The sequence below is a fragment of the Cynara cardunculus genome, assembly GCF_001531365.2.
Source record: "Cynara cardunculus var. scolymus isolate 2C chromosome LG 1, CcrdV1, whole genome shotgun sequence".
In the NCBI taxonomy this organism is placed as follows: Eukaryota; Viridiplantae; Streptophyta; class Magnoliopsida; order Asterales; family Asteraceae; genus Cynara; species Cynara cardunculus.
Genome location: NC_037528.1, coordinates 3,519,929 through 3,546,062, shown reverse-complemented (window position 1 = coordinate 3,546,062; position 26,134 = coordinate 3,519,929). Strand labels below are relative to the sequence as shown.

Here is a 26,134-nt window from a genome sequence, read left to right as displayed (position 1 = left end):
GGAAAGCATTTGCCAGGAAACCACTGCACCGACCACTTCACCATCATCTAATCCTGCGACTCAATTTATGTACGCCTAACATCCCCTGCATTTCTCGTCATATTGAATGCCACATCAGTAACTTCCTAAACAGCACCATTAAAAGTTTGTTTTCTTCCATCTTCATCCTTATCTAAAAGACTAAAATCCATCTTCATCCTTATCTAAAAGACTAAAATCCATGAACACATCTTGTCATCACCAGAACATAAGCATGACAGCTCTTGTACATTTAAGAAACGGCCTTGGTGCACCAAGGCCAAGTCAAAACATCTGCAATCTCTATTACAATATGCTATGAGGATCCTAAAGGATGTACACATAACTTTCTTTGCAAACAAATCACGCCTAGGCAAGGCATCTAATTCATAACAAGTTGACAACATCTACCGATGGCCATTCCTAGCCAATTTCATCTTCTCATTTACGTTTGTTTTGATTCATATCCCAGCAAAACACGGCAAGAAGCTCAATCATGAAGTATGATTCACCATGAAAGCTGATCTCGTAAAGAACCCACAAATAAATATTAATAAATCAACTTACTCAGGTAAAAACAAAGCGGATTTATGAACCACATATCATGTCAAAGACGTTTTCATGTTTCAACAACTTCTTCGTTCTTATAACTTCAATTAGTTCACATCATAGCCAACACATGATATACATAACACGAACATAAAAACCATTATGATAGCTGTAGATTTACCTCAATAATGGTTAGACAATAGTACCGGAAACCCAAAGAACTCCGGGTACTAAATCAATAACCCACGCGACGATAATCACTGTAATCATCAAGTTCCCTTGCATTCAAATCACTTTCAACTCTATCTGCAATCTTTTCTTCTTCATACCTCGATCCTTCGTCAAGTGCAAGTCCTGCTAATCCCCCTGCCACTGCTCCCACAGCTAATCCTGTCCCTAATCCTGGCCCAGATGCTACCTTTCCTGGTCTCTGTTTCTGCTCGTATTGAGCATAATCGACGGGGGCGCTAGGCCCACCGCTTACGCTGCCGCTGCCACCGCCACCGCCACCGCCGTAACTGGACTGCCTATCAGTAAATGGCCGTGGAGTCTGTGGAGGCGGCGGCTGAGAGTAGTATCCTCCCTGGTAATAACCAGCATATGGATCCGTATATGATCCGTAGTGGTATGGGTGCGGCGGCGGTGGCGATGGTGCCGGAGGAGCTACTGCCGGCGGTGGTGGGAGGGAAGTACCGTATGGAGGCTGGGATGGTGGATACCTACCGTAAGAGGGAGGAGGAGCAGTGGTGTAATAATACGCGGGTTGAGGGGTAACTTGGTAATCGGGTAAAGGGCGTTCACGTAGAGCAAGTTTCAAACGGATCTTACCACTGGGACGACCAGAGGGACGGCGAAGCTCGAAAGTTCTGATCACGGTCGAGTCTTCCGGGTTGGGTAAGTCGTCGATTGGGACCCTTAGGGTTCCAACCAATGGTTTCGGGGTGTCGGAGGGTTTTGAGTGGAAGATCTCGAGAGTTAAGACAGCGGCAGCCGAAACGGAGGGAAGAGGGATAAGAAAGCGTTCGTTCCATACAGGTTTGGTGGAGTTGGAGTCATCGGATTTTGTGGCAAGACGGCGATCAGGATCGAGCCAGAAGATGGCGTAAGGACTTAGATCTCCGTTTCTCCAGTTGACGTTCTTGAGGTGTTTGGCGGAGACGATTGTGATCTCAAGATCGAGTAGTTTTGGAGGTGGACGGTGAGATGTGGCGGTGGCCATGGCGGTGGTCGGAACGAAAATGAAGAGATGGAAAAAGACGTTTGCGTTTGGTCTATGCGTTCTTCGAGGGGGAATAATGAAATAGATAAGTTTGAAGGTGGCAGGTCAGAAATAATAATTAGATATATAGAATTGGGGCCTCTTTAAATTAATCGTTTAAAATTTAGTATCATACTAGAACAAGGGTTTTTTTGTGAGACTCGTAAGATTAATTCTCAATCTTTTAAATTATATCTATAATTTGAATATTTATAATTATAAAATTGTCACGACACTTCTCAATAATCATAAAATCATCGCCGTACAATTTTAGACCGTTAGATCATTAGCTTATAAAGTTGATCAATGAACATAAACTGGTCTTACGTGTCTCACGAAAAACTCTTGCTCTCACGTGAACCCAACCCTAATATTTAAACATATGAACAATTACATTAAGAAAAGATCAACGTCACATTCACGGTACGGATATGAAATTTTACGTTTTTAAAACAAATAACTTTTAAAATACTTGTGATTGTCACGTGTAAACATAAATCTGAACCCTTGAGACTTTTAGGTGGCGTTTGTTTTTTTAAGAGGTTCTGAAGTCTGAATTCACTTCTGAATTTTAAGAGGTGGTGCTGAAGTCTGAAATCTGAATCAGTTAGACTGTTTGTTTTTACATCTGAAGTCTGAAATCTGTATCAGTCAGACTGTTTGTTTTTACGTCTGAAGTCTGAAATCTGGATCAATAAGACTGCTTGTTTTTGTAAACCGACAAACGTATGAAATATGAATCAATTCATTTCAATCCAATCATTTAAACCATCTGTAAACTATCATCTATTTTTAACACATTCAAAAAACTGCTTGAATGATACAACCATGTTTTATTAACTTCAATTCCACAAATATGTCTGTCAAAAGAACACAAATCAATCTATATCCCTCCTCTCAAGGTTTTTCTTTTCACAGTAAAGGTGTTTGCAGTTGTACCCAAACTATATCTATAACCCTATGGCCGCAATCTCCATCCTCGGTCAGCAAGTGCTTCATGTACACGATTTGCAGCCTCTGTGGTGTCGTTTAGAGGTGGGTAACTCCAACTTTCCGACATCTAAAAGGTTTTCACATGTCAAATTATGTCTTACATTGAATGCAAAGTAAATTGAAAAAAAAAACCCGTAAGGGTCAATGGTCCAGCGGTATCCGGTAGAACCCAGTCACACCTTTTGTGTGTGTGTGTGTGTGTGTGTGTGTGAATGCAAAATTACTTCCTTTGGTAGAAAAATACAGAAACATGACTTGATCAATGTAGTACAGCATAGGCCAAAGCATACCAAACACATTAGCCCTAATTGTTGTGCACAAACACAATGCTACTTCAAGGTCTGCTAGACCATTGATCAATGTAGTATAGCATAGGCCAAAGCAGACCAGAAGTGGAAATGAAACACGATAGAAGCCAACTGATATCACAAAAGAAGGTATGAAATGAACATAATTTGAAAAGGAGATACTACTCAAGTTTATTCGACATATGTAATCTTCAAACTTTTCAAGAAAAGATTGATCAAAATGCTAAAAATAGAAAAACTTTTGTTTTATGTTTATAAACTTCTGTTTTCTTTTGAATACGCAGAGTATGAGGATAGGGTTTTAATCGATGTTTCTTTGATAGAAAAACTACTTCTATGTGCCTCATACTCTTCAATTCACACACCAAAACTCACTTCTACGCACAATTTTGAATTCCTAAATCCCAAGGTACAAATCAAATGGCCAACCCGGAGGAATAACAATGCCTTGGTGGTTAATGCAAGTGATAGAGGTGTAGGAGGAGAAGTGAATACGCAGTCCAAATGGAATTTCACAGTAGTTTCGAGAAATTAGTGCAAGGCTTCTTTCTACTGTTAACCAAGACAATAGTTTCGAACTACAAACTTGGATTTTCACTAAAGTTTCGAGAAATTAACCAAGACAGAAATAATACAAAAACCCCTTATAGGATTTGAACCGTGGGTGATGCGATTACCTTCACAATAGATGAACCAGGAAAAACAGAAATCAGCCAAGCAAGGATAAACAAAATCGAGAGCTTGAGAGATTGAGATGGATACCTTAAACCGAGAGATCGAGAGGTAGAAGACGGTAGGCGACGCAAGGATCGAGAGGTAGGCGACGGTAGGCGATGTGCAGCGATGGAGAGCTTGAGAGAGATCGGGTAGGCGATGCAAGGAGAATGAAATAAGAGGTTTTCAGTAAAAAGGTAAACTCTAATTAGTTCAGACCTAATCAGAGTTTTTAAGCTCTGAATTGAAAAAAAAAAAAAAACACCCTTAATACCCTAAGGTCTGACCGATTCAGACTTCAGAGGGTATTAAGAGCTTTTTTGGTAAAAACAAACAACACCTTAATCTCATCTCATCTAATGAATTATATTTAATACGATAATTGATTCGGTATATCTCATTAAAGTTGATTAAGATTTCTTTTACTTCATCACTATTATTTTCATCATCACCGGAATTCAACTCTATTTTTAATATATATGAAATTTTAAATATGTTTTTTATGTGCGTTTTAAGAAATACAAGTTTAAAGAAAATATGTCTATTTTACATAATTCGTCATTTTTTAATTTTTGATGGCTTTTATATAGTTGATTTCATCTTCAAAACTAAATGTGTCACTTTCTTTTTGCTTTCCCTAACCACGATACAAACCAAATTTCATCCCATGTGCAATGGTTCATAATTAAATAACATAGCCATCAATTTGGTTACTTTCTGTTATCAAACAGTACAACAGTCTACAGCAGATTCTTAAACGAGTTTTATATTTGTACAATAAAAATTGCAGCTATAGGATTATTGCTATAACAAAACTCCATTTTGAGTTGTTGCATATACAGGTTGAGTAGAATTCCTTTTTTTGGCGATGGAAGGTTACAACTGGGGTGCTGGTTAGGAGAGGAGGGGCTCGGGAAGATGAATGTCGAGTTAAGGATGTAAGTGGGGCGGAGATCAAGGTTGCAAGTAGAAAAGGGATGGGCTANGGGGGGGGGGGGGGGGGGAGGTTTTCTTTTGTTTTTTATACAAAAAATTCAGATACTTGTATATCTAAATGTTACATAATAGTTAAGATGCCTCTCACAAGACTTGGAACCAATAACATATGCATTTTTGAAATTATAAGGACAATCGATGAAGTTTTGTGCAAACTACAAGTACTTTACTCAGGGTCGTTCCTTAGGATCTTAAATGTGAGATTTTGAACAGGGTCCCCGAAAATTATGGGGCCCAATTTTGCATGTGTTTAAAGTCTTTTATCGACCTGTGTAAAACTATAGCCGAAGTTATTTAGGTTCAAATAGTTAGTTGTTTGGTTTTAAGTTCAAATCATTAATGGTTTAGATTTAGTTTCAGATAGTTAATCGTTTTAGGTTTAACCCATATTTTTTTTAACATAAATTATCTGTTATCTCATTTATGCAATGTAATCAAAATTTTTGGATATAGCAGGACCTCCAAAAAGATTGGAACGTCCCCAACTTTACTTTTATAAAAATGTCTTGGATTAAAAAACCAATTAACCAAAGACGAACCTAAAAAGTTAAGTGGCCAAATTCATAGTTTTGAAAGTTCTGTGATTGAAATGTAATTAAGTCAAGAGTGGAGTGGTCAAAATGGTCTTCCAAAGGAAAAACCCCAATTTCACAGCAAAGTCAGACATCATTTCTTAACAACTTCGTTCTCTTCTCTCTCTTTCTCTAAAAACACGCACAAACACCAAAACACACACCCTTTCTCTCTCTAGATCCTCCAATTATTTTATCAAACGAGGAGAAGAGAGAGAGAGAGAGAGAGGGGAAGAGATATGTCTGACGCCTTAATCAATGGACTGGCCGGCGCCGGTGGTGGAATCATCGCTCAGCTTATCACTTATCCTCTCCAAACTGTAAGTATTTCATAGTCTATGTATGTGATCTCCGTGTAGTTTTGATTTTTAGTTAATTTGTTTGTCGATCAAGATTTTATAATTAGCTAATCATAGGTAAACACGCGTCAACAAACCGATAGAGATCCCAAGAAAGAGAAGAAAAAGGCGGGGACTGTTGAACAGATGTATCAGGTAATCCGCTGTGACCTCTGCTCTAGTTTTCAGCTTAATTTTGTTTAGGAATTCGACTGTGTAATTGTGTGTTACTATAATGGAGCGATTATGTTGATCATTTTAGGTTATTCAACAAGAAGGGTGGGGTAGACTGTACGGTGGCTTGACGCCCTCGCTGGTTGGGACCGCATGTTCGCAGGTGAGGTTATTTGTAGCTTATGTTTACTTCGTTATGATAAAGTTCTACGGTGTCATTGAACTGCGGGAAGAGATGGGCAAAAACCTATAAAGCGGTGTTTGATTTTTTCGAACAAATATTTTACAAGAGGTCAAAAGCGACTTCTTAGAGTTCAAATCTGTAGGCAAAAGGGCACCAGTGTGTTTTGGCATTATATTGTGCCTACGCTTGTATGTAATGCCTTACTGACTGTATATTTACCAGTGTTAATTACCGGAATCAAACATACGGAGATAAAATGGGTGCAAAATAGGGGAATCATGGCAAACTTGTTTTATGTTTACAACGTATGTAGCTGCAATTTTTCATCAGAAGTTACTCGTTGTCGAATAAACACAGTTAAAGTAAATCTGTCTTGAAAAAAGGAAACATGTGAGGTGAGTTGAAGGTATGTTGTGGCTTTTCACCTGTTCACAAGTAGCAGGCAAAGTTGGGACTGGAATTTATAAGTGTGGATATGTGTGGTCCACGACAGTGGAAACCGTGCCATCTTAATGAACAGTGTGATCTGCGCTTGTTTATCTTTAGGCCCATTCTTTTCTTGAATACTGGTAGAGAGAACAGATGATTTTCTATTATTTTTGTTTTCATGTGAAGACATATTCCAATGTTATATCCTTGATTGGTTTGTTCCATACTCCTATTTTCGCATGGGTCATTGCAATTGCAATTACAGCTTGTAATTGATGATGATGATGATCATGAGCAAAAAGTAAATTCAGCTCAAGTATTTGCCAAGTAAGGAAAAGTTGCAATCCAGATGAGAGACCAAAAAATAATGTTGCAACTTTAATATGCATTTATGTTTGACTTGTCAAATGGAGTACCAAAAATTACATGAATCCATAAAGAGTGTAAATCTTGATATATTAGAATTTGAAGTTCTAAGAAACATTTGATAGTATAGTCAAGGTGATATTTGTAAAACAATACATTGATATGTAGCAACTGATGCTGACATTTATTTTTTGATTTCCTTTATCATATCTTGCCAACCATGACCACATGTAGATGCTATGTTTTTCTTCTGTTCCTTGCTTAGCATCAAGCATTACATATTTTTTTAATTTTCTAATAATTTCCTCCCGTAGGCATGTAAGATAAATATTATTTAAGCAGTCTAATAGTAATAACCTCAATCAAACATGTCAGGCATGGTATAGCATAACCCCAATAGTACAAAATGGTTCAGGGAAGTACTAGGTATGAATATTGGTGTATCATAACCTTGTCAAAATTCCCTATAGAAGGAAAAACTACAATAAAGAAATCTCAGAGAACCTAATCAGGAGTCGGGTAACTGCAAAGTAGAAGTTAGACAAAAGAACCAAAAGGAGATATACGTTAACATAGCAGCTTCAAGAAGATTTGGAGCGGAGCTTCCTTTAGTACCTTCTACAAACAACAAAAAACTGCAAGGCTGAGTTCGCGGGGGTAAAACAAGGACGGAGGAGAAGAGCTGCTGGCAAGAGAGGCTAAATGAACTGCAGAACCTATTAGCTCATTGAAACACATGAGCCATCTGACAAATGTTTGGGAGTAAAGCTCTATACCTGTGAATTAAAAGAACCATAGACCAAGTGGCCTCCTAGGAATCTAATGAATAGTTCACCATTGAATGACGTTTAATGCATGATTAAGATTACCAAAATGTGAAGCTATCTCTGACCCGTAAAGTAAAGAATTTTCAAATTAGAGCCTTTTGTAGTTATCGTCACACGAGATTTTCTTTAAATATGGGTCTAATGAACCTTGTGAAGAATGTATCGTGAAAATAAACAAGTATTTCCAGCTGTCAGTTATTGTTCCTGATCTTGGTATAATGTGCATGTTGCCAATGTTTCTATGGTATCCAAACTGCCAAAGGTACCCTGTTGATCTGTAGGCCTTTGTCATTAAAAAAATCTATTTTTTCAATATCCAGTGTGAGTTTTGTTAATAATTAGTGTTTGGCTATATGACTGCTGTTATGTTTATGTTTCTCATGCATCCCCTTTAAGGTTATTAAATTTGTAGGTACATTAGGTGGGTTGTTAACTCATAGAAAATCCTGATATGGGAACAAACACAAATTCAGTGACCAATATGTCTGATTCTTGCCATCCTATTTCTATGCTACAGGGTGTTTACTATTATTTCTATCAAATATTCAGGAGCAAAGCTGAAGCTACTGCACTTAGACGTAAGAAGGAAGGAGCTGGAGATGGATCGGTTGGGATGCTTTCATCACTCATGGTGGCTGCTATGTCTGGGTAATTTGTTCTTAACTTCTTACTTCACATTTGTTGAGTGTGAAATCCTAAAATTAGCCATGCTTGTCTTGTTCCTTGGCCATCCACTTCTGCAAAATTTGTGTTGTTTGGAGCAAAAGACACCCATGAATGGCATATATTTAAAACCTTTCCCGTCTTTCAACTAAATTTAAGACCAGTTTTTGCTTTCTCTTTTTCTTGTTCAGTCACCAAAACAATATTATCTTATCGATGACATTTCTTCTCTTGCATTCTTTTCTTTCCTTCTTTCTTTCTTTTTTTCCATCAATTTTCTGGATTATTTTATCTCTACAATTGGCGAGGCATTAAAAACCAGGACGTCTATCAATTGCATAGTTTATATTGCTCTATTTGATATCAAGCACTTGTCTTGTAGGTGTGTGAATGTGCTGCTGACAAATCCTATTTGGGTAGTAGTTACCCGTATGCAGGTGAGGAGATTTATGCTTACTTATTAAGTCTGATAACTAGGCTATGTAATTCTAGGTTTTGATACAAAATAGTATTTTGTGGATTTTCTTGGAATAGCTACCTGTTTAAAATGGTTTCCCAGTACCCTGTATCTCCTGGACCAATGATGTTTATTGCTGGAAGCAAAATAAATTCTGAGGATCATCATATTTTATCTTGGTTTGCTGTGTACTTTATCAATGTAAGCAAGTGATCTGACAGTCTTACATTTTCCCCAGCCTATGCTAGGGCGGCTTGTTCTGTTAGTTAGACACATCTTGGTCTGATTTGAAAACTGTATCTCTACTTTGAAATGATTTCAATTTCTTGTTTAGATTATTAAAATATTAAAACCAAGATGTCAATTCTGGAACTAAATTTTGTGGAAAAAATGAGTTTATACATGTTCATTTTCCATCCATATCCTCACTCCGTCTTGGCTAATGGAATAAAAGGGTGTATTGCTTTCCCTAACATAAAGTTATTATTACTCTACGTGCTTAAGGTACCTGTATTTTATGATCCTCCCCTTCCTCCCTAGTGGGAAGGAGGAAGAACATTTTGAATATGAAGGATTCAATCTTTCTGACTATAAGACATGTGATGACATTATAGGTTCTAATGTAACTCATTTTGCAGACCCACACAAAGAAATCTCCATTGAACCAGGTTCAACCTATTGTTTCAGAACATGCGATTGTTGGTGGAATTGAACCACCTCCCTATGCAACTAGTCATGCGGTATGTGTTGGTGTACACCTCCATTTTGCTTCTACACTGTCATAATTTAGTCACATCATACTCTGTTGCTAAGCATTTAGCCATTAACAATTCTAAGAATCTTCCTGTCTTTATGAAACTATATTCAAAAAATGGCTGGATGATTTTCTTCTGCTGTGGGTGTCAAAGTTGGTTCGAGTGAGCTACTCCTAATTCTAAATGTTCTCTAAATGGGTTTTGTTTAGTGCTTTTAATCTTGCACATGACCCCTTGAAAGTACACTATTGTTATGTTTTGTTTGTCTTTATGTATAATTTGATGTTGTACTAAATCTTGCAATTTTTTTCATAAGACAATTTATGATTACATGTGGATTAAATTATTTGTGACACCTTTCTCAAGGATAGGATTTTCTATATGGATGGGTGAAAGTATGTATATCCTCTGTGGGATTGGTTGATGGAGCTCAGGGGAGTAGCTGGATATTTGTTTAGTTTAGCAAAACCTACTTTATTGACATTTGAGGTCTGTTTTGTTCTTCAGCTCTTTGCTCCATTGTAATGTTCCTTTTTTGTGGAACTATCACCTATTCGAGAAGTCACTTTCAGTTTTCATTCCTTGCATGATGTGTTTGGCATTAATGTCAAGTGATTAGTTTTGGAGGTAGAAGTGGTATCTGTGGGGATGTGAAAATGGGATATTGAAAAGTCTTGTTAAGCAGCTTAAGAAATGTTATCTACCCGAGAAGAAAAAACAATCAAATGACATGTAACAAAGGGTATGGGGTGTTGCCCTGTTGGATACACAAAGGAAATCATATCACATCTTGCAAAAAAGTTGTGTAACTACGAGGTCATAGTTCCCCGAGTATCGTTTTGATTGTTATTCAATACCATAGTGTTGGCCATTGAAAATATGATTCAACTGGTTGGGCTTAACTTACAGTTGATTTTATGGATGATTTAGTCCTTGAGATTCTAATTCAAGTAGTTTGTTTTCTGCAGGTTCAAGAAGTCTTTGATGAAGCTGGAATCTGGGGATTCTGGAAAGGCGTTTTCCCGACATTGGTTATGGTATGTGTCAATTAGCTCTGGTCCATGCTGTAGGATTGTCACTTCTTGTCCCTATTTGTTTCTACCAGGTCAGCAATCCTTCCATACAGTTTATGCTGTATGAGACCCTACTAAAGAAGTTGAAGCAGCGTCGTGCTTCGAGCCAGAGTAACAAAGGTGTAACTGCTTTAGAGGCAAGTACCTGTTAATCAACTTACTGTAGATTATTCAAATAATCATCTAATGGCTATGTTTGGCAAGCTAGCTGTTGGCTGATAGGCTAGCTGTTAATCGATAAGCTAGTCATGTTTGGTAAACTAGCTGATAAGCTAGATAGATGGCAATGTAAAATGACCTAAAAGAACATGTTGAAAAATTAATTTGAAAAATATAAGAGGCATAATTGGAAAAAGTGGAAAAAGACCTTTGGAGCTTCATCGAAATGCTATTTGAAGCAACTTTTTAAAAGCTAGCTTATACCAAAAAGCTACCTCTATGTATATGGCTAACCAAATGAGTCAATAAGCTCAAAAAATTAGCTAGCTTATGATTGCCAAACATGGCCAACATACTTATTGTAATTCTCTAGAAGTATACTGAGCTCTCCCTTTCTTATCTGTAGGCAGCATCTGACAACTCTGCATAATCTTTCAGGTTTTTTTGCTTGGGGCGTTGGCAAAACTTGGGGCTACGGTCGTAACTTATCCTCTTTTAGTTGTAAAGGTAAGTACTTGGAAGTCCTACAGAAATTTATCGTTGGAGCTTTGTAGTAATTAGTGTACATAATTTTGTGAAATCAGTGATTGGATTAAGACCCAGTAATTCCTGATGGAAGTGTCTTATTTCTGGAACCTTGTTGCTGTATTATGTTTAGAATTGTTTTGGACATCATGAAAAGATTATATGAACCAAAAAATTCTAACTCGTCGACATATTCCACCAAGCCAGCGAATGCCATCTGTAACTAGTAGTTTAGGGTAGTGATGGCCAAACCGGCCCGGGACCGCCGGCAAAGGACCGGTGGTGAAGAACCTTGACCGGTCTTACCATTTTCGACCGGGACCGGTTATGGCTGGTTATGAAAAAACTTGGGACCGGTTCGGACCAGCCCGGGACCGGTTTTTGGCCATCACTAGTTTAGGGTGCCACAAGTCCCACTTCAGAGCTGACTAGTACCATCTGCAATGGCAACTACATCAGATCTATAAAATGACTTCTCTTTTTTCCAGAATCTAACTCGTAATTAACGATATTAGGTGTCAAAAGACTCGAAAACTGCTGCCCGATTTTAATCGTTTCGCAACATCACCCCAGGGTGTAGGGAGAGTAAATCTATTCTCTCCCGTGTTTTAAATGATTTTTTTTTGCATTTTGCAGTCGAGACTCCAAGCAAAGCAAGCGATTGGGGTAGACAAAAAGCATCAGTACAAAGGTACACGTATCTTTGCTTATGAAATTGTTACGTCACACGTTCCTCTTTGTATTAAATCAGAGAGAACCTACTTACCTCCCATAACGTACGAGATGTTTCTATTCGCGTATTCTTTTTCACGATCTTTAATCTTTTGAAAAAGATTAGTATTTGCTAAAGCTGTGTTTCCATCAGGTACACTGGATGCAATTTTGAAGATGATACGTTACGAAGGGCTCCATGGCTTCTACAAAGGAATGAATACAAAGATAGTACAAAGCGTTCTTGCAGCAGCGGTTTTGTTCATGGTAAAGGAAGAACTTGTGAATGGAGCTCGATGGCTGCTATTGAAAGATGCAGCTAACGCTGTTCAATCAAAACCTTTACGATGATTCGATTCCGGACGCATCTCAAAATAATAGTCAGATGTTTCTTATAGAAAAAGATTCAGAAGCAGAAAATGTGGGCATTTGATAGAAAGAATTAGTAATGATGATTGTTACATTTGAGTGTGTGGTGTATTGTTTAGTGGATAAAGCTTCAAGACATTGTAAGGTATTGGTGTAATATGTATAAACTGGACGATTGATATTGTGAGGATAATGTTGTAATAGCCCCACCTTTCTTATCCTTTCCTATGTTGTTTGGTTTTGTTTCATCTCATGAAACTTGGTATTTGAACAGTTGTGGAATGGACTGGGAATTGAATTTTGACCGTGGACTGGATCCGGCCTCCAAAGACATGTTACAACCTCGGTCCAAGTCTCTCGTTCGATTCTGTAAGGATCTCAGACCGGACAAGGGTTGGCCAAGAAAAATCTTGGTTGAGCATTTGATTTGAACCCTGATTTATTAAGGTTTAGCTGTCTGAACTTGCTTTTATGGAAGCAACAGTAGAATATTTAAAATAAAAAAACAAAGGATCTTTGATCCGACGGTGTTCGGTAACCTAATCTTTCTAAAGGGCAAAGGTTTCAACCTCAAAATGTGTGTGTAAGTTTCTTTTTCTGTATTTAAATATTATGTACTTAGAAAAAATTAGGCGATACTTTTGTGGTCTATAAAGCAAATTTCTTTTTTTGGAGGGCTTAATGTGTACTAAACTCGATAGATGTAGTCCGGTTTGGTAAATTCAACTAGGATCGACGTCCGGCGGTTGCAAATTTCCGTCCTCTTTCCATGTACTACTTACTGGATGCAGTAAATAAAACCCCCAAATACAAAATTAAGACAAACCCTAGACATTTTGAATCGTAAAAACAGGAAAAGGAATCGGAGATGACGGCCACCAACGGCACCACCGCCAATTCCTCTACTAAAAGCCCTAAAAAGGCTAATCTCTTGGATCATCACTCCATCAAACACTTACTCGATGAATCTGTATCTGAGGTACAACACAACTTCACTCGCACACATCTTGATTTCGAAAGTCTCTAATATTTCGTTATGCTTCAAGGATCTCATAATCGTTTTGGATTTATGTGGTTTAGATCGTGACAAGCCGTGGTTACAGTGAAGATGTGAGGATGAGTAATGTTAGATTGTTGATTGGTGTGATCATTATCGTTATCGCCCTGTTTGCTCAGTTTTACAACAAGAAGTTCCCTGATAATAAAAATTACCTCATCGGGTGCATCGTATTATATCCTTTTCAATTTGTAGCGTTTTGGTGCATTATGTTTTTATGCATGATTAATCCCCATACAAGTTCCATTATATTGTTACTATTTCAAAATAGAATGTGTTTGATCTTTGACTGTTGCAAGTATGTATTATTCAACGGGATATTGCAGCTGATCATCTACACCAAGGAAAAGAATGCAATTTTGTTTACCTATCCTCCTGCAGTAAGTTTTTCTATTCAAACCTTTTGTTCTAGCTTTTTTCTGGTGAGAATATTGATAAGCAACTATCTAGTCTACTTTTGAATTTCATTTTGTAGATGGTGTACTTTCAAGGGGAAAAACTGATGTACATTATTGAACTGGATTTGGCTTGTGTATGAAGTGGATATATGATGTTACCTGGTTTTGTTCTTTAAGTAGCAAATGGAATTTCTTACAGGAGCCTGAAATGTGGGATGACTTATAAATTCCTTTCTTGAAGAGTGTGTGATTATCAACTTGTTGGAAATAGAGAATATATGTGGCAACATCCACCATAAAACTTACCACTTTTTCCTTTCTTGAAGAGAGTTTTGTAATTATCAGGTGATAAAATGTGTCACTGCACATATTTATTCTATCAAGAATCTTCTGGCGACTTTGATGGTAACATGTGGTGGTTGCCATAAATCTTCCATAAAGTTAGGACACGCTCCAATCCCTGGCTTCTTCTTGAGGAGGGAGATATCATATTTCTTCACTGTCAGCCTTTGTAATCTCCTTAGCCTTTTTAGAAAAGATTTCATCCTCTTTGTGAATTTTGAAGGATTTGTGCTCACTTGCGTCAGTTGCAAGTAAGCTACATGGGCTTGTTGGCTATAACAATGTTAGTATAAATCAGATGTAATTTTGTTGACATATAAAATTGTGTTGTTACTTACTAGGAGGTGACTGGGCATTAACATTAAGTAGAGAATCACTCTACTTAAAAGGAAGAGCATCCAAAAGCAAGGACCAGATGAATTCCTTTTAACAGTACCATGATTCTCCATATTTTTTTAACCTTACTTCCGGAAAAAATTCAGAAAAAGCAAGAATGACACTACCAGACACCAGTCATGTGCCTTGGAACCTGCTAATGTGCATATAGTATATCTACCTTCGACTTAATGTTACGAGGATGGAACCTTTTTGGAGGAACCAAGAATCTGATCACACGTCATAGAGTTAGAAATATTAGAATATTTGGAGAGTTTAAAAGTGGAATTCTGGCGTCATAAGAAATAAAGGATGAAATTGACTATAAATCTGGTTTTTTATTTTCATAAATCTTATCCCTTTGAGTCAGATTTTATGAAGAATATGGCATAAAGTAAAGCTGCCATTAACCTAAGAAAAAAAACAATTAGAAGGAAGGACAAAAGGGGGAAAATGACAACATAAAGATTCTGGTGAAGGGAAAGTAAATAAAGATTTAAGAGAGATATGTAGTCTTTAAGTGTGTTATATAGAAGAAAGAAAAGGAGGTCACCCAAAAAGTTTGGGCAGATGGGTTTCCACATGCAATAAATCACCTACTGATTGGAGAATTCTGCAGATCTAGACTTGATATTAGCTTTATGTAAGGTGTTGGAACAAGTTCAATAACATGACAAAATCACATGGCAAGATGCAAAATGGATCTCCGATGAAACCTTGCCTTATGAATGCTTGATATCATATGCTTTCTTGATAGGATGGTGTCTCTTGTATCAAGTCCCTGCACTAGTACAATATGAACAGGAATTTTGTTCATTGTTGGACCTTAAACTACCAACTCCAACAATGACCTGTCTAGCACAAACTTATATCTACATTCTTCAGGTGAAAGCCTTTTGGTGAAACGAAGAACAGCAAGAATAATAGAATGTTCTTGTCAAGAAGCTGCAGTTTTTGAGGTAATCTACTCAAACTGCAGTTGAGATACCCTGCTTTGGATTTAACCAAGGGTTTAACCTAAAAACAAGGATATAGACTATCTTGATATTTTTCACATCAGTTTTATCTCAACAAACTCGGTTTTTGTTGACACTGAGGACAGTCTATTATATCATTCTTCTTTCTAAAATTTTCTCATATACCAAATATGTCCTTAAACTTTTGAATACTCTGCCACAGATTATCCAGATTTAAGGCTGATACTCTGCCTGAAACCAGTCATGTATAGGCTTACATATATTTTGAAGGCCTTGTTTGGATGCCCTGTCCTAGTGCCTACTATGGGTTTATCGTCTTACATAGCAGTTCATGGATTGCTGATATATAGCCCTCAATTTTAAATTACCTGCTTCAGATTTTTAAATTTTCTTTGGCCCTTTCAGATTCTTACTGAATAAGATGTTTGGAAGCTAAGGCTAATGGCTTATAGTTTGAATTAGAGAATCAGTTTAAAGTTTAGACTAATTAATGTTGGGACTCCAATTTGGCATCTTGAATTTTATGTTTTGGATAACATGCTGTCTTTTCTCTACCTGTATGATATATTCTTTGCACAATCTACCGTGTATATACTGCATTCTTGAATTTTATGCTTTGAACAATATGCAGTCTTTTCTTTACCTATATGCTACATGCACTTACATGCAAACATGGAGTACATTTCTATAAATTGGATGTAAGAAGTATTTAGCACATTGCGCAACAAGACTATTTGAAGCCTCTTTAGTAAACAAGGACGTGTTTGTCATGATAAAATTTCCACTATCGGGGTGTCGCATCAACTCATGTGCACATAATTCTTCCAGAAATTATTGTACGGAAGAAGTAAAACTCACTGTGGATCCCGGCCTGTTAATAGCTTTCATAAAGTGTAAACTGGTTACAGTTAGCATGTGTTATTTTGACAGGGGTCGGCTTACAACAGCACTGGCTTGATGATATCTTCAAAGTTGCCCAGATTCTCTGATATGTATACACTTACAATAGCCAGCGCTGATCCCAAATCTATTTCTGCAAAGCCAACAGTGGAGTTCACCAAAAGTGTTACCAAATGGTCTCTCTCTCTCTCTCTCTATATATATATATATACCTTATGCAAATGCTGTAGTACCGTTGCGGAACGAATCTTTTACCTGTTGCATTCTGTGATTTCTTCTGCTCTGTTTCTAAAGGTACATGAATTTTCTGCAGGTTCACAAAGGATGGAGTGTTGGTGGAAGGTCTATTCTGGAAAGATGTTGAGGGGCTCGTAAACGATTATGCTAAAGAACATAAGAAAAGTAAGTGAATTTAAGCTTCAAACATCAAGAATGGTTGGTTATAGGGATATTACTTGGGACAGAGAGTAGTGATGGTGTTTTTACCAATAGGGGTTGATGTTTCTTGGTGTATTATACCTAAAGATGAGTTTTGAACTTACCATATCAATATCAAGGACAAACTCATTTGGACTTGAATTGCATGAAATTTAGTAGTTGTTCTCTTATGAAGGATGCAAGTTCAGTAATCTATTTTTTTTTTAAACAGAGGAGAATACAAGGTAAGGCGTCGTTTATCAAAAGCTTACCGGCAAGAGTCACCACTTTAATTTATCTTATAGGTAACATTCCCGGCCCGGTAAGCACTTACTGGACGAGAGTCATCACTCTCCCTTACGGCGTAAGAGGCCGCTTACCAAACGCTTACCCGGGTAAGCACTTACCAAGTCACATTACCTTCGCGGATGAATATGGCAAAGACCAAGAATCTTACCCGGTAAAAGCGAGACAAGAACCAAGAGTCTTACCCGATAAGTGAGGACGACTCTTACCACGGTTAGTGCTTACCGGGTAAATTGTTGCATAAGATACCGTTTTGTTGAGATCTTACCCGGTAAACAAGTGATAATGTTGAATTTTACCGGTAAGCACTTACGTGGTAAGTGTTTGGTAAACAGACTAAGATTCTCAATCTTTGTCTCCCTTTTAATGGGTAAGATCCTTAGGTGCCGTTTACCAAACGCTTATCCGGGTAAGCGCTTACCAAGTCACTTTACTTTACCGGATGAATACGGCAAGGACTAAGAATCTTACGCGGGGTAAGAGCGAAGGTAAGAATATCGAGTCTTACCCAGTAAGTGAAGACGAGGACTCTTACCATGGTTAGCGTTTTCCGGGATAAATTGTTGCATACGATGCGTTTTAGTGAATAAAGTATTGTCTGGTAAGTAAGCGATAGTGTTGAATTTTACCGGTAAGTGTTTAGGTAAATGACCCCTTAGTCTTTGTTATGTTCACCCAGTAAGGTAACTGGTAAGCACTTACCGAGGTAAGTATTTAGTTAAAGGCCCCAAGTGTTCTTTTAATGGTGCAGTGCCTTTACGACAACAAAATATGACAGAATTTCATGAAAGTTTTCTTGGTCATTTTCTTGTGTTAGAAAAATGTGAAACCCGAAACTTTTTTTTAATTAATTTGGATGTCCAACCTGCTATGCGAGCTGACTAATCGACAATCACCTGCTTCGCGGGTAGCCCGGAGTCACCACATTTGAACCTCCGTGCAAGGGGTTTTTTATTTCTCATCGGATTCAAACCTGAAACTTTCAGATACTTTTGACCTTTGGAGCCCAAGCTTAAATCAATCGGCACCAGAACTTTTTGTTCCAACAATAACAGAACAGTTTTTAAACTTTATTTATTTTTAATTATTATATACAAGAATGAATCAGAAACAATTACCAAAAACTGCACAACCCTGTTTGCTCAACAGTTAACATGAGCAAGAGAAGCCACCCTATACTATCAATGCTTTACACCTACATTTTCCTTCTACAAACAAACCATGCATCCTTAATACAAAAAGAACAACTCGCTATTTGCATCTTCACCTCCAATTGCAAGTCAAGACAACAATCTACAAAGAAACCTGCAGAATACATCGATGGTATCATTTTGAATACAGAGATAGGTAACCAACTTAGCTCATGGTATAACAATTTAGCAATCGGATATATGAACATCGTAAGATGGCATGTATTGGATTATCATCGATTTCTGAAAAACAAGAGCAAAACATTGGCTATTTGCTTTAGTTATGGATAAGCTCAACAAGAACATGCATCATGCTGTACCATGGTGTACTATTTCCTCTGATGATATCATCTTAATTGATGAAAGGGAGGATGAAATGATGACAAGCTTCAGAATGTATAGAGCAAACTATTGGCTAACAAAAGGCAGCATCTACACTACACATGATAGATGAAGTAAAATGAGAATTAGAGGTTGAAATTTCAACCCATTTTACCTAAAAATGTGTCAACTTGGGTTATATTTTACCTTCAACGGGTCGAATGAAATGGGTAAGATTTATGAATTTAGCTAAAAATGAAACAGAACAAGAGTGTCAAACGTCACCCAAGTGTATTTAAATGTTCACAACCTTCTAATGCTTTTATTACTCTTTGAATAGTATAGTTGATGTGATGATATTTAATACATTCAATCGAAATAAAATGTCACACTCACTACATTGCCTCTAAAACAGCTTTCAGACAAGTGCTAAACATTGCATTGTTGTTGATTAATAAATTAGCATTGCCTTTTATGATATGCAGTTAATAACCACATAAAGACCTATTCCTCTTCTGCACAAAGTCAACTCATACCAACTACTGCATAAATATCTGATGATCATGCAATATCCCTACCATGAGCAATTAGTTGATGAAAATAGTATGCAGTCACTCCTAATTATACAGAAAGCATAATAAAAGTTAAAAGGATTAGCAATCTTACTTGACAATCATAGGGCTCTAAGCAACGTCTAAATCATACGGTGTCTTTTAATTGTGGTGAGGAAATGCCAAAGATACGAATGAAAGTCTCAGAGACTTTCCATGACAGAGTGTACTTTTGAGACCCGATGCCGAAAGAGTGGTTCTAGCCTGAAAGATGGAACACCAGTCTGCCACCTTTTAACATCATACATCTCATTCCATGCTTGAACTATTTCATCAATTTTGGAACCAAGACCTGCCCTTTTGCAAATACAAAAATAAGTATAACATTCTCTTATCCGGAAAAACAAACAACCTAATAAATTCTTTTGATTCTTATAGGGAATATTGCATTAAATAGCAAAGTACTTAGCACTTCTGTTTTAATTTGATCATTGTACTTTAACATTTGTTACTAAATCGCCGAGTACTTTTCGAAATTGATTATTTTAGGTAACTTTGACCAGAATATATTAAATGTTGACAATGTTGAATGACTTTTTATAACTGTTTTTGGAAGTTAGATGGTTTTGGAAATTAGATGGTATTAATAACGATTTTTGAAGTCCAGTGACCTAATTAGAAATGAAGTGAAAGTAAGGTGCTACTTATTGCAATTTGTCCATTCTTAATACTCTTCATTTTTTATGAGTATGTGTGAATTACCTTCAGAAGGTGTTCCATTGGAGCAATGGTTCCTTATAAGTATTGCTAGATCTGTTGGTGAGGCTCCAGCAAGCTCAAACTTTTCAACTGAAGCTGTCAAAGATTCTTCCCAGGCTGACAAACCCATCTTAAATTCCACAATAGATCGCTCATAAAGCAAGGTACCCCATAAGATATACATTTGAGATCTCAAGTTTGCAGTTTGCTCTGCATCCTCATCAGTAGATATATCTTTTAGAAACCCTTCCAAGCCCAAATTTATCAAGTCGTCTCTATATTTATCATATAAGCTCAATCCATTTAGGCGTTGTTCCTCCAATTCTTCCCAAATCTGCATTCCATGTTCCATGTTGTCCTCAGCCTTATTGTATAGCTCCAAGATTTGTGCAGGAGGCCCCACCTCTAAACTCGGTTTGGTCCCAAGCGTGTAGCACCATGAAAGCTTTGCTTGTTCAAACAGCTGCTGTCCAAGCGCAAAAAAACCTTCAAACAAGTCTGACTTGATCTTTAGAGCCTCTTCGTATTGTATCCCTGCGCTTACATATTCCTTTTCTGCCCATTGATATCCTGTCTTCACTTGCTCTTTTATTGATTCATTGGTTCCATCTTCTGCAAACACCACCCATTTCCTTGCCTTGTTCAAGTGAACATTCCCCCAGTTAAACAATCCTAAAGCAGCCATCTCTTGGAACTTTGCTCCAGCAATATCGAAAAGCTTTTGAGCATTTTCAGTTGTAACAATTTCTTCAATTGCTTCTGACGACAGTTCCCTTCCTAGCTCATATAGATCCACATATGAATCAGAATCATATCCCACATGATCCTTGAAGAGCCTTGCAAACTGGACAATCCAGTCCTCTACACAAGTAGTAACTTTCTCTACTTCCCCGATTTTTCCCACATTACCATCCTTGGAAACACTAGATACTAAGCCACTGGCCTCAGGAAATCCATCACTTGTGAAATCCTTGTAAAGTGGCTCTTTATCTGGACTAACTTCTACAAGATACAGTTTCAGAGAACCTTGAGGATCACTGGAAGCCTCAGCCAGCCTCAGCTCGGCAGTGGTTGTGATGGTGATCAAATCTCCTTCTCGATCTTTATACTTGATAAGCACACCCTCTAAGCCGGGAAAACGGTCCCGAATTATCTCCCTCACTAAACTAACGCTACAACTAATAGGTAGATGCGCCCACCTTATGTCATCCCTAAGAACCAATTTTACCAACCTCGTGACAGCTTTTTCTTCTTCAATGCTATTCTCATCCTCAACAACTACCTTAGCCTCCGCCTTCTTCACTTCCACCAGACCAATCCTCTTGTCCCTAACTCTCTTAACCTTGTTGTCCCCAACTTTTTCGACCTTTCTATCCTTACCCTCTTCAACCTTGATTTCCTTGACTTCTTCACCTTCAGCCTTACTCTGGTTGACGTTTTCAGCACCCTTTTTCTCATTTCTATTGCTCTTCCTCTTTTTCAACTTCTCTTTCAACACTTTGACCTTCTTCAATGCAGAAGGCTCTGTATCTTGAGGTGGTAAAACAACTTCGGTCCCTTCAACGTTTAAACCCTTCTCTTCAGTCGCCTTCTTCACCGAATCTTGAATCTCCAACGCTGTGACATTGTTTGGCTCGATACTCAACACATCTCTAACATCTCTCAATGCACATTCGAACTTATTCAAAGCCTTGTAACACCTAGCTCTCTTCAACAGAGCCTTGCTATACTTGGGAGCTCCTTCAAGAGCCAAATTACATTCATGTATTGCCCTTGGGTACTCCCCAATACCCATCTGCATATAACAAGAAGCCATATTACAGCGTAAAGACACAACATCTATATGGTTTGCAGGTAACAACTTAAGAGCCTTCTCATAGTTCAACATTGCCCCCTCATAATCACACTTTTGAAACAATCTGTTTCCTTCTTCCTTCAACTCCTGAGACATTTGAATTAAGACAGCAGTATCTTCATCAATTTGTTTCGAACTTCTTTCTGCTTTATTCTGTTTTATAACCTCTTCCGCTCTGGCCTGTAACTTTTTCTTACCCGTAGGTTTCCCCATTTCAACTCCAAATAATTAGCAGTAAACCCTCAAAACCATAACCACGTTACTCTTTTTAATCACAAACATCCCAAACCTAAGCTTGATAATTGTTATTCCGATTCCTACAAAATCCGGGCCTCACACATTCATTCAACTAACTATAAATCCAATTGAATAACATTCAAATCCAAGTCCGAAAACGTATATAATTTCAATCCAAGCTTCAAACAGAACATCCGATAAAAAGAATAACAAGCAAATCAGAGAAGGGATCAAGGAATATATATATATATATATAGATAGATAATTCTTCCAACCTGAATTTGATTCGCCCTGTATAAATAAACCCTAATCGATTATGGATTTTGGGTGGAGAATGTTTTTGAGTGGGAAGAGCCGAAGAAACGGGAGACGAGTTGATTTAGTTTTCATACTTCTTTACATTTTTTATTCGTAACAACGAATGAATCACTTATTCGATAAGACGTTATTTAATTTGAATTGTTTTTTTCTTAAGTTTTTTATCATTTATCAAATTTATTATAAATCAGAAGAATTTAATTTAAAAAAAAATTATTATCGATTTGATACCGATATAAATTATTTATTTAAATATTAAAAATACTTATTACCAATATCATATCAAAATAAGTCAATAACTTATTTTTACAAGTGATCTCAGACACCCTTTAAATAGTTTTTAAATTTTATTTCTAAGTATTAAAATATCTGAATAAATTAAGTTTCAACAAATGATTTGTAGGTATCTAATGCTGAATAGTTTATTCAGATGACATGTACGGTCGTGATGTCTTATAAAGAGTAGGGCCCACTCCTAAAAGATACCCTTACTTTTTGATTTTGCCTCTTTATTTGTCGGATAATAACACCCCTAATCTTAATCTTAATCCTAAAGTTTAAATCTCGATGCAATTTATGTTCTAAACTCACATCTTGTTGTCTTGTTATGATTGTTCCAATTGGTACCCATTATTTAAATACATCCAATATAAACACATAATTTATATCTACAATTAAAACCAAAATAACCTATTTGTACCGTACCAAACAACATTAAACAATACAATTTAAGGGTTTAACGGTACAGTTTACGATTCAGTTTGTAATTTTGAATTACTCAAAACATTGTTTAAACTGCAACGGACCGCATATTAATATCAATGTGCGTCTTAATATTAATGGTTGATGATATATATCTGTCTTAATATTAATGTTGTTTGTGGTTCGGAGAACTGCTTAAGCTGTGCATGTGGTTTGGTTATGATTTTAGTCCTAAACCACACTGCAACGTGAACGCTTCTAAATAAAACAATCCTTGATAAAAATTAATCATGATTTTTAGATTACACAATTATTTTTATATGCTTAAAGAAGTTAGGTTAAACCTTAATTAACCGTAGCATGGGTACAACTCCCTTGTGTTACCATAACTAGTGACTTATAGCTTTGTCTCATTGAACAAAAGTCACATAACCGCTGTAATATATTACTGATGTATTCATGTCTACAATACTGTTTAAATCTTCGAGAAACTCATGAATTTAAAAAAAAACATCGCTATCTAACTATTCGAGAAACTCTTGAATTTAAAAGAAAACATCGCTATCTAAATCTTCGAGAAACTCTCAAATTATAAAAATCATTACTGATGTCGTTTTTTGTGACCTAACCATCGACACAAAATGAAAAATAGATGTAACAAAAAGTTTAAAAAAAAAAAAAAACCATTTGAATATAAACCAGGTTTTCAAAAAAATTGCATACAAGTTGTAATTTTAATTGAAAATATAACATATGGGTATTTAATATAAAAATTATGAGGGATTTATGTAATATATACTGTATTATAAAACATTTGATAAAAATTCTTAAAACTCTTTATTAAGTCTGAAGTATTGTATATTAATGCATATTACTTAAAATTCAAAATTACAAGTAAATTATACATAAGTACAACTTATTAAAGCTCCAKGTTTGAATTCGCGTAACTAATTGCGGATAAACATAACCAATTAGAGAATAAACATATCATTTTAAAATATAAAAAATCTAAAATATAATTAGGATAAATATCGAGTTCTAACAAAATAATTAATTATTATCTTTATAAGAAAAWTATATTATTAAACCAAAAATACATTATTTCGTTATTAAACTTAAATTAAATTATAATAAAAAATAAATTAAAGAAATTACATAAAAATAAATTAAAAAAATTACATAAAAAATGAAAACTTTTAAATAATTGATTTGATATTAACATTGATATGTTTTTTTTTTAAAATTTTTATGATATCTACAAATTTATATTTTATTCAAAAATAAAATCATTATTGTTTTCTTAAAAACACATAAAATTGTATTATAACATCGACAAAGACAAATAATAAAATAGAACATTAAAATCGAGATGTGTCTTGCTGCATTGCGCGAGTACTCTTCTAGTTATATTATAAAACATTTGATAAAAACTCTTAAAACTCATTTTTTTAAGTATGAAATACTATATATTAATGCATATTACTTAAAATTCAAGATTACAAGTAAATTATACATAAGTACAACTTATTAAAGCTCCATGTTTGAATTTCGCTAACTGCGGATAAACATAATCAATTAGAGGACAAACATCTAATTTTAAAATATAGTTAGGATAATTACCGAGTTCTAACAAAATAATTAGTTATTATCTTTATAAGAAAATTATATTATTAAACCAAATATAAATTACTTCGTTATTAAGCCTAAGTTAAATTATAATATAAAAAATTGAATTATAAAATTACACAAAAAATAGGAATTTTAAATAGTTAATTTGATATTAATATTGATATATTTTTGTCAAATTTTTATGTTATATTCACATTTATATTTTATTCAAAAATAAAAACACCATCGCTTTTTCAAAATCACATAAAACTATACTATAACATCGACCGAGATAAATAATAAAATAAAATATTAAAATCAAGATGTATCTCGCTGTATTGCGCGAGTATTCTTCTAATATATTTAAATACTAATAAAATTTTAAATATAATTAAAGGGATTTAAATCAATGAGTTTAGAAGAAAACGTCAACTAATGACGCCGGATGGAGTTAAGAACACTACTCTATTTCCATTATTAAGTCATAAAGTTGATGGTGATAACACATCTTTCTTTTACTTTTATTTCACAATATAATATATATATAATTCCCACTAGTATTCTCATGACTACGTACACATATCCGTATATGTTATGGCTCATGACGACCTGGTCCAATTGGGAGAACCTGTGGGCGTATCTAAATATGACGCGTCATATTGTTATTTTTGTATTTGTGACGGGTTTTTATAAGTTATTCTAATAGTTGTATATTCGGTTAGCAGAAATGATCGATTAAAAAATCATATGTCATGTTACAGGATACATGCTTTTAGATATTGTTTATTGATTAAGAATTTGTAAGTAGAATATGTGATAATTGGTTACTTAGTTATAAAGTTTGGGGTGGTTTTTGAATTACGGTGGTAAATTAAGAGGGTTTTGTGGTGGTTATGTTTAAATATTTTTCTGTGTGTTTTCTTGGGTGTGAATCAGACGGAAAACAAAAGGAGGAAAGAACTTAATTGATTATGTGATTTATACGTGGAAGATTAGTGTTATTCATTTCTTTGTGATTAACGTGAGTTTAAATTTTTACCATCTTTTCTTCTTTGGAAACTGGGTGTAGAACCGTATGGTTCTTTATATGAGTTGTTAATCATAAACTTTTTTTGATGCTATAATTAGCACAATTGTGGGTTTTTGTTATGAGTATATAATTTGTGGGAATAAATGTGTCATATTAAGAAAATGTGTATTTTGGTTATAAGGGTGACATATCAAGGAAATATGTATATTGGGATAAATGTGGCATATCAAAGAGAGATGTATGCTTGGATAAAGGTGACAAAATCATGAGTTACAAAATATGAGTTTTTTTATATTCATAGTTAAAGCATATGATGTTGTGACCTATAGTTGTCATATTTATGTGATACGATA

The 26,134-nt window shown here is 35.8% G+C and overlaps 4 protein-coding genes and 1 long non-coding RNA gene across 7 annotated transcripts; 2 read left to right on the top strand and 3 right to left on the bottom strand.

The window, feature by feature from the left end:
• Positions 1 to 587: 587 nt before the first annotated feature.
• On the bottom strand, positions 588 to 1,839 carry LOC112512814 (neural Wiskott-Aldrich syndrome protein-like). Its single transcript, XM_025118957.1, has one exon. It carries the CDS (start codon positions 1,784 to 1,786, stop codon positions 803 to 805), a length of 984 nt encoding a protein of 327 aa, XP_024974725.1. The 5' UTR covers positions 1,787 to 1,839; the 3' UTR covers positions 588 to 802.
• Positions 1,840 to 5,538: 3,699 nt separating this feature from the next.
• LOC112526673 (peroxisomal nicotinamide adenine dinucleotide carrier) lies at positions 5,539 to 12,660 on the top strand. Of its 2 annotated transcripts, none has more exons than XM_025137091.1 (11): positions 5,539 to 5,728; positions 5,825 to 5,902; positions 6,009 to 6,083; positions 8,244 to 8,374; positions 8,772 to 8,826; positions 9,485 to 9,586; positions 10,570 to 10,638; positions 10,707 to 10,811; positions 11,272 to 11,340; positions 11,995 to 12,049; positions 12,224 to 12,660. In XM_025137091.1, the coding sequence occupies exons 1-11, from the start codon at positions 5,648 to 5,650 to the stop codon at positions 12,418 to 12,420; spliced, it is 1,017 nt and encodes a 338-aa protein (XP_024992859.1). In that variant the 5' UTR covers positions 5,539 to 5,647; the 3' UTR covers positions 12,421 to 12,660. The 2 variants fall into 2 exon arrangements, with proteins under 2 accessions (XP_024992859.1, XP_024992933.1); XM_025137165.1 differs by having other exon boundaries at positions 5,545 to 5,728; positions 5,815 to 5,902.
• LOC112526816 lies at positions 10,303 to 12,564 on the bottom strand. Its single transcript, XR_003070656.1, has 2 exons — positions 12,125 to 12,564; positions 10,303 to 10,819 (listed from the first exon to the last, which is right to left on the bottom strand). It is a non-coding gene; the product is annotated as an uncharacterized LOC112526816 (long non-coding RNA).
• Positions 12,661 to 13,171: 511 nt separating the features above from the next.
• On the top strand, positions 13,172 to 17,099 carry LOC112525104 (probable signal peptidase complex subunit 2). Its single transcript, XM_025135065.1, has 5 exons — positions 13,172 to 13,417; positions 13,519 to 13,670; positions 13,794 to 13,875; positions 16,518 to 16,663; positions 16,801 to 17,099. The coding sequence occupies exons 1-5, from the start codon at positions 13,307 to 13,309 to the stop codon at positions 16,895 to 16,897; spliced, it is 588 nt and encodes a 195-aa protein (XP_024990833.1). The 5' UTR covers positions 13,172 to 13,306; the 3' UTR covers positions 16,898 to 17,099.
• A 1,146-nt stretch (positions 17,100 to 18,245) lies between these two features.
• LOC112523018 (protein PHOX1-like) lies at positions 18,246 to 22,345 on the bottom strand. 2 transcript variants are annotated; one of them, XR_003070233.1, is made up of 3 exons: positions 20,035 to 22,345; positions 19,388 to 19,624; positions 18,246 to 18,515 (listed from the first exon to the last, which is right to left on the bottom strand). XR_003070233.1 is itself a non-coding variant. In XM_025132444.1 (2 exons), the coding sequence occupies exons 1-2, from the start codon at positions 22,097 to 22,099 to the stop codon at positions 19,476 to 19,478; spliced, it is 2,214 nt and encodes a 737-aa protein (XP_024988212.1). In that variant the 5' UTR covers positions 22,100 to 22,345; the 3' UTR covers positions 18,603 to 19,475. The 2 variants fall into 2 exon arrangements, 1 of the variants encoding a protein (XP_024988212.1); XM_025132444.1 differs by lacking the exon at positions 18,246 to 18,515 and having other exon boundaries at positions 18,603 to 19,624.
• Positions 22,346 to 26,134: the final 3,789 nt, after the last annotated feature.

Bases quoted from the DNA above. Each gene is read 5' to 3' on its own strand.
- LOC112512814 (XM_025118957.1), bottom strand. From the start codon at position 1,786: ATGGCCACCGCCACATCTCACCGTCCACCTCCAAAACTACTCGATCTT.
- LOC112526673 (XM_025137091.1), top strand. From the start codon at position 5,648: ATGTCTGACGCCTTAATCAATGGACTGGCCGGCGCCGGTGGTGGAATC. The intron at 6,084-8,243 runs GTGAGGTTATTT...TCTATGCTACAG, and splicing joins TTGGGACCGCATGTTCGCAG to GGTGTTTACTATTATTTCTA. The intron at 10,812-11,271 runs GCAAGTACCTGT...ATAATCTTTCAG, and splicing joins AAGGTGTAACTGCTTTAGAG to GTTTTTTTGCTTGGGGCGTT.
- LOC112525104 (XM_025135065.1), top strand. From the start codon at position 13,307: ATGACGGCCACCAACGGCACCACCGCCAATTCCTCTACTAAAAGCCCT. The intron at 13,671-13,793 runs ATATCCTTTTCA...TGACTGTTGCAA, and splicing joins CTCATCGGGTGCATCGTATT to GTATGTATTATTCAACGGGA. The intron at 13,876-16,517 runs GTAAGTTTTTCT...TTATTTTGACAG, and splicing joins TGTTTACCTATCCTCCTGCA to GGGTCGGCTTACAACAGCAC.
- LOC112523018 (XM_025132444.1), bottom strand. From the start codon at position 22,099: ATGGGGAAACCTACGGGTAAGAAAAAGTTACAGGCCAGAGCGGAAGAG. The intron at 19,625-20,034 runs GTAATTCACACA...GCAAAAGGGCAG, and splicing joins CAATGGAACACCTTCTGAAG to GTCTTGGTTCCAAAATTGAT.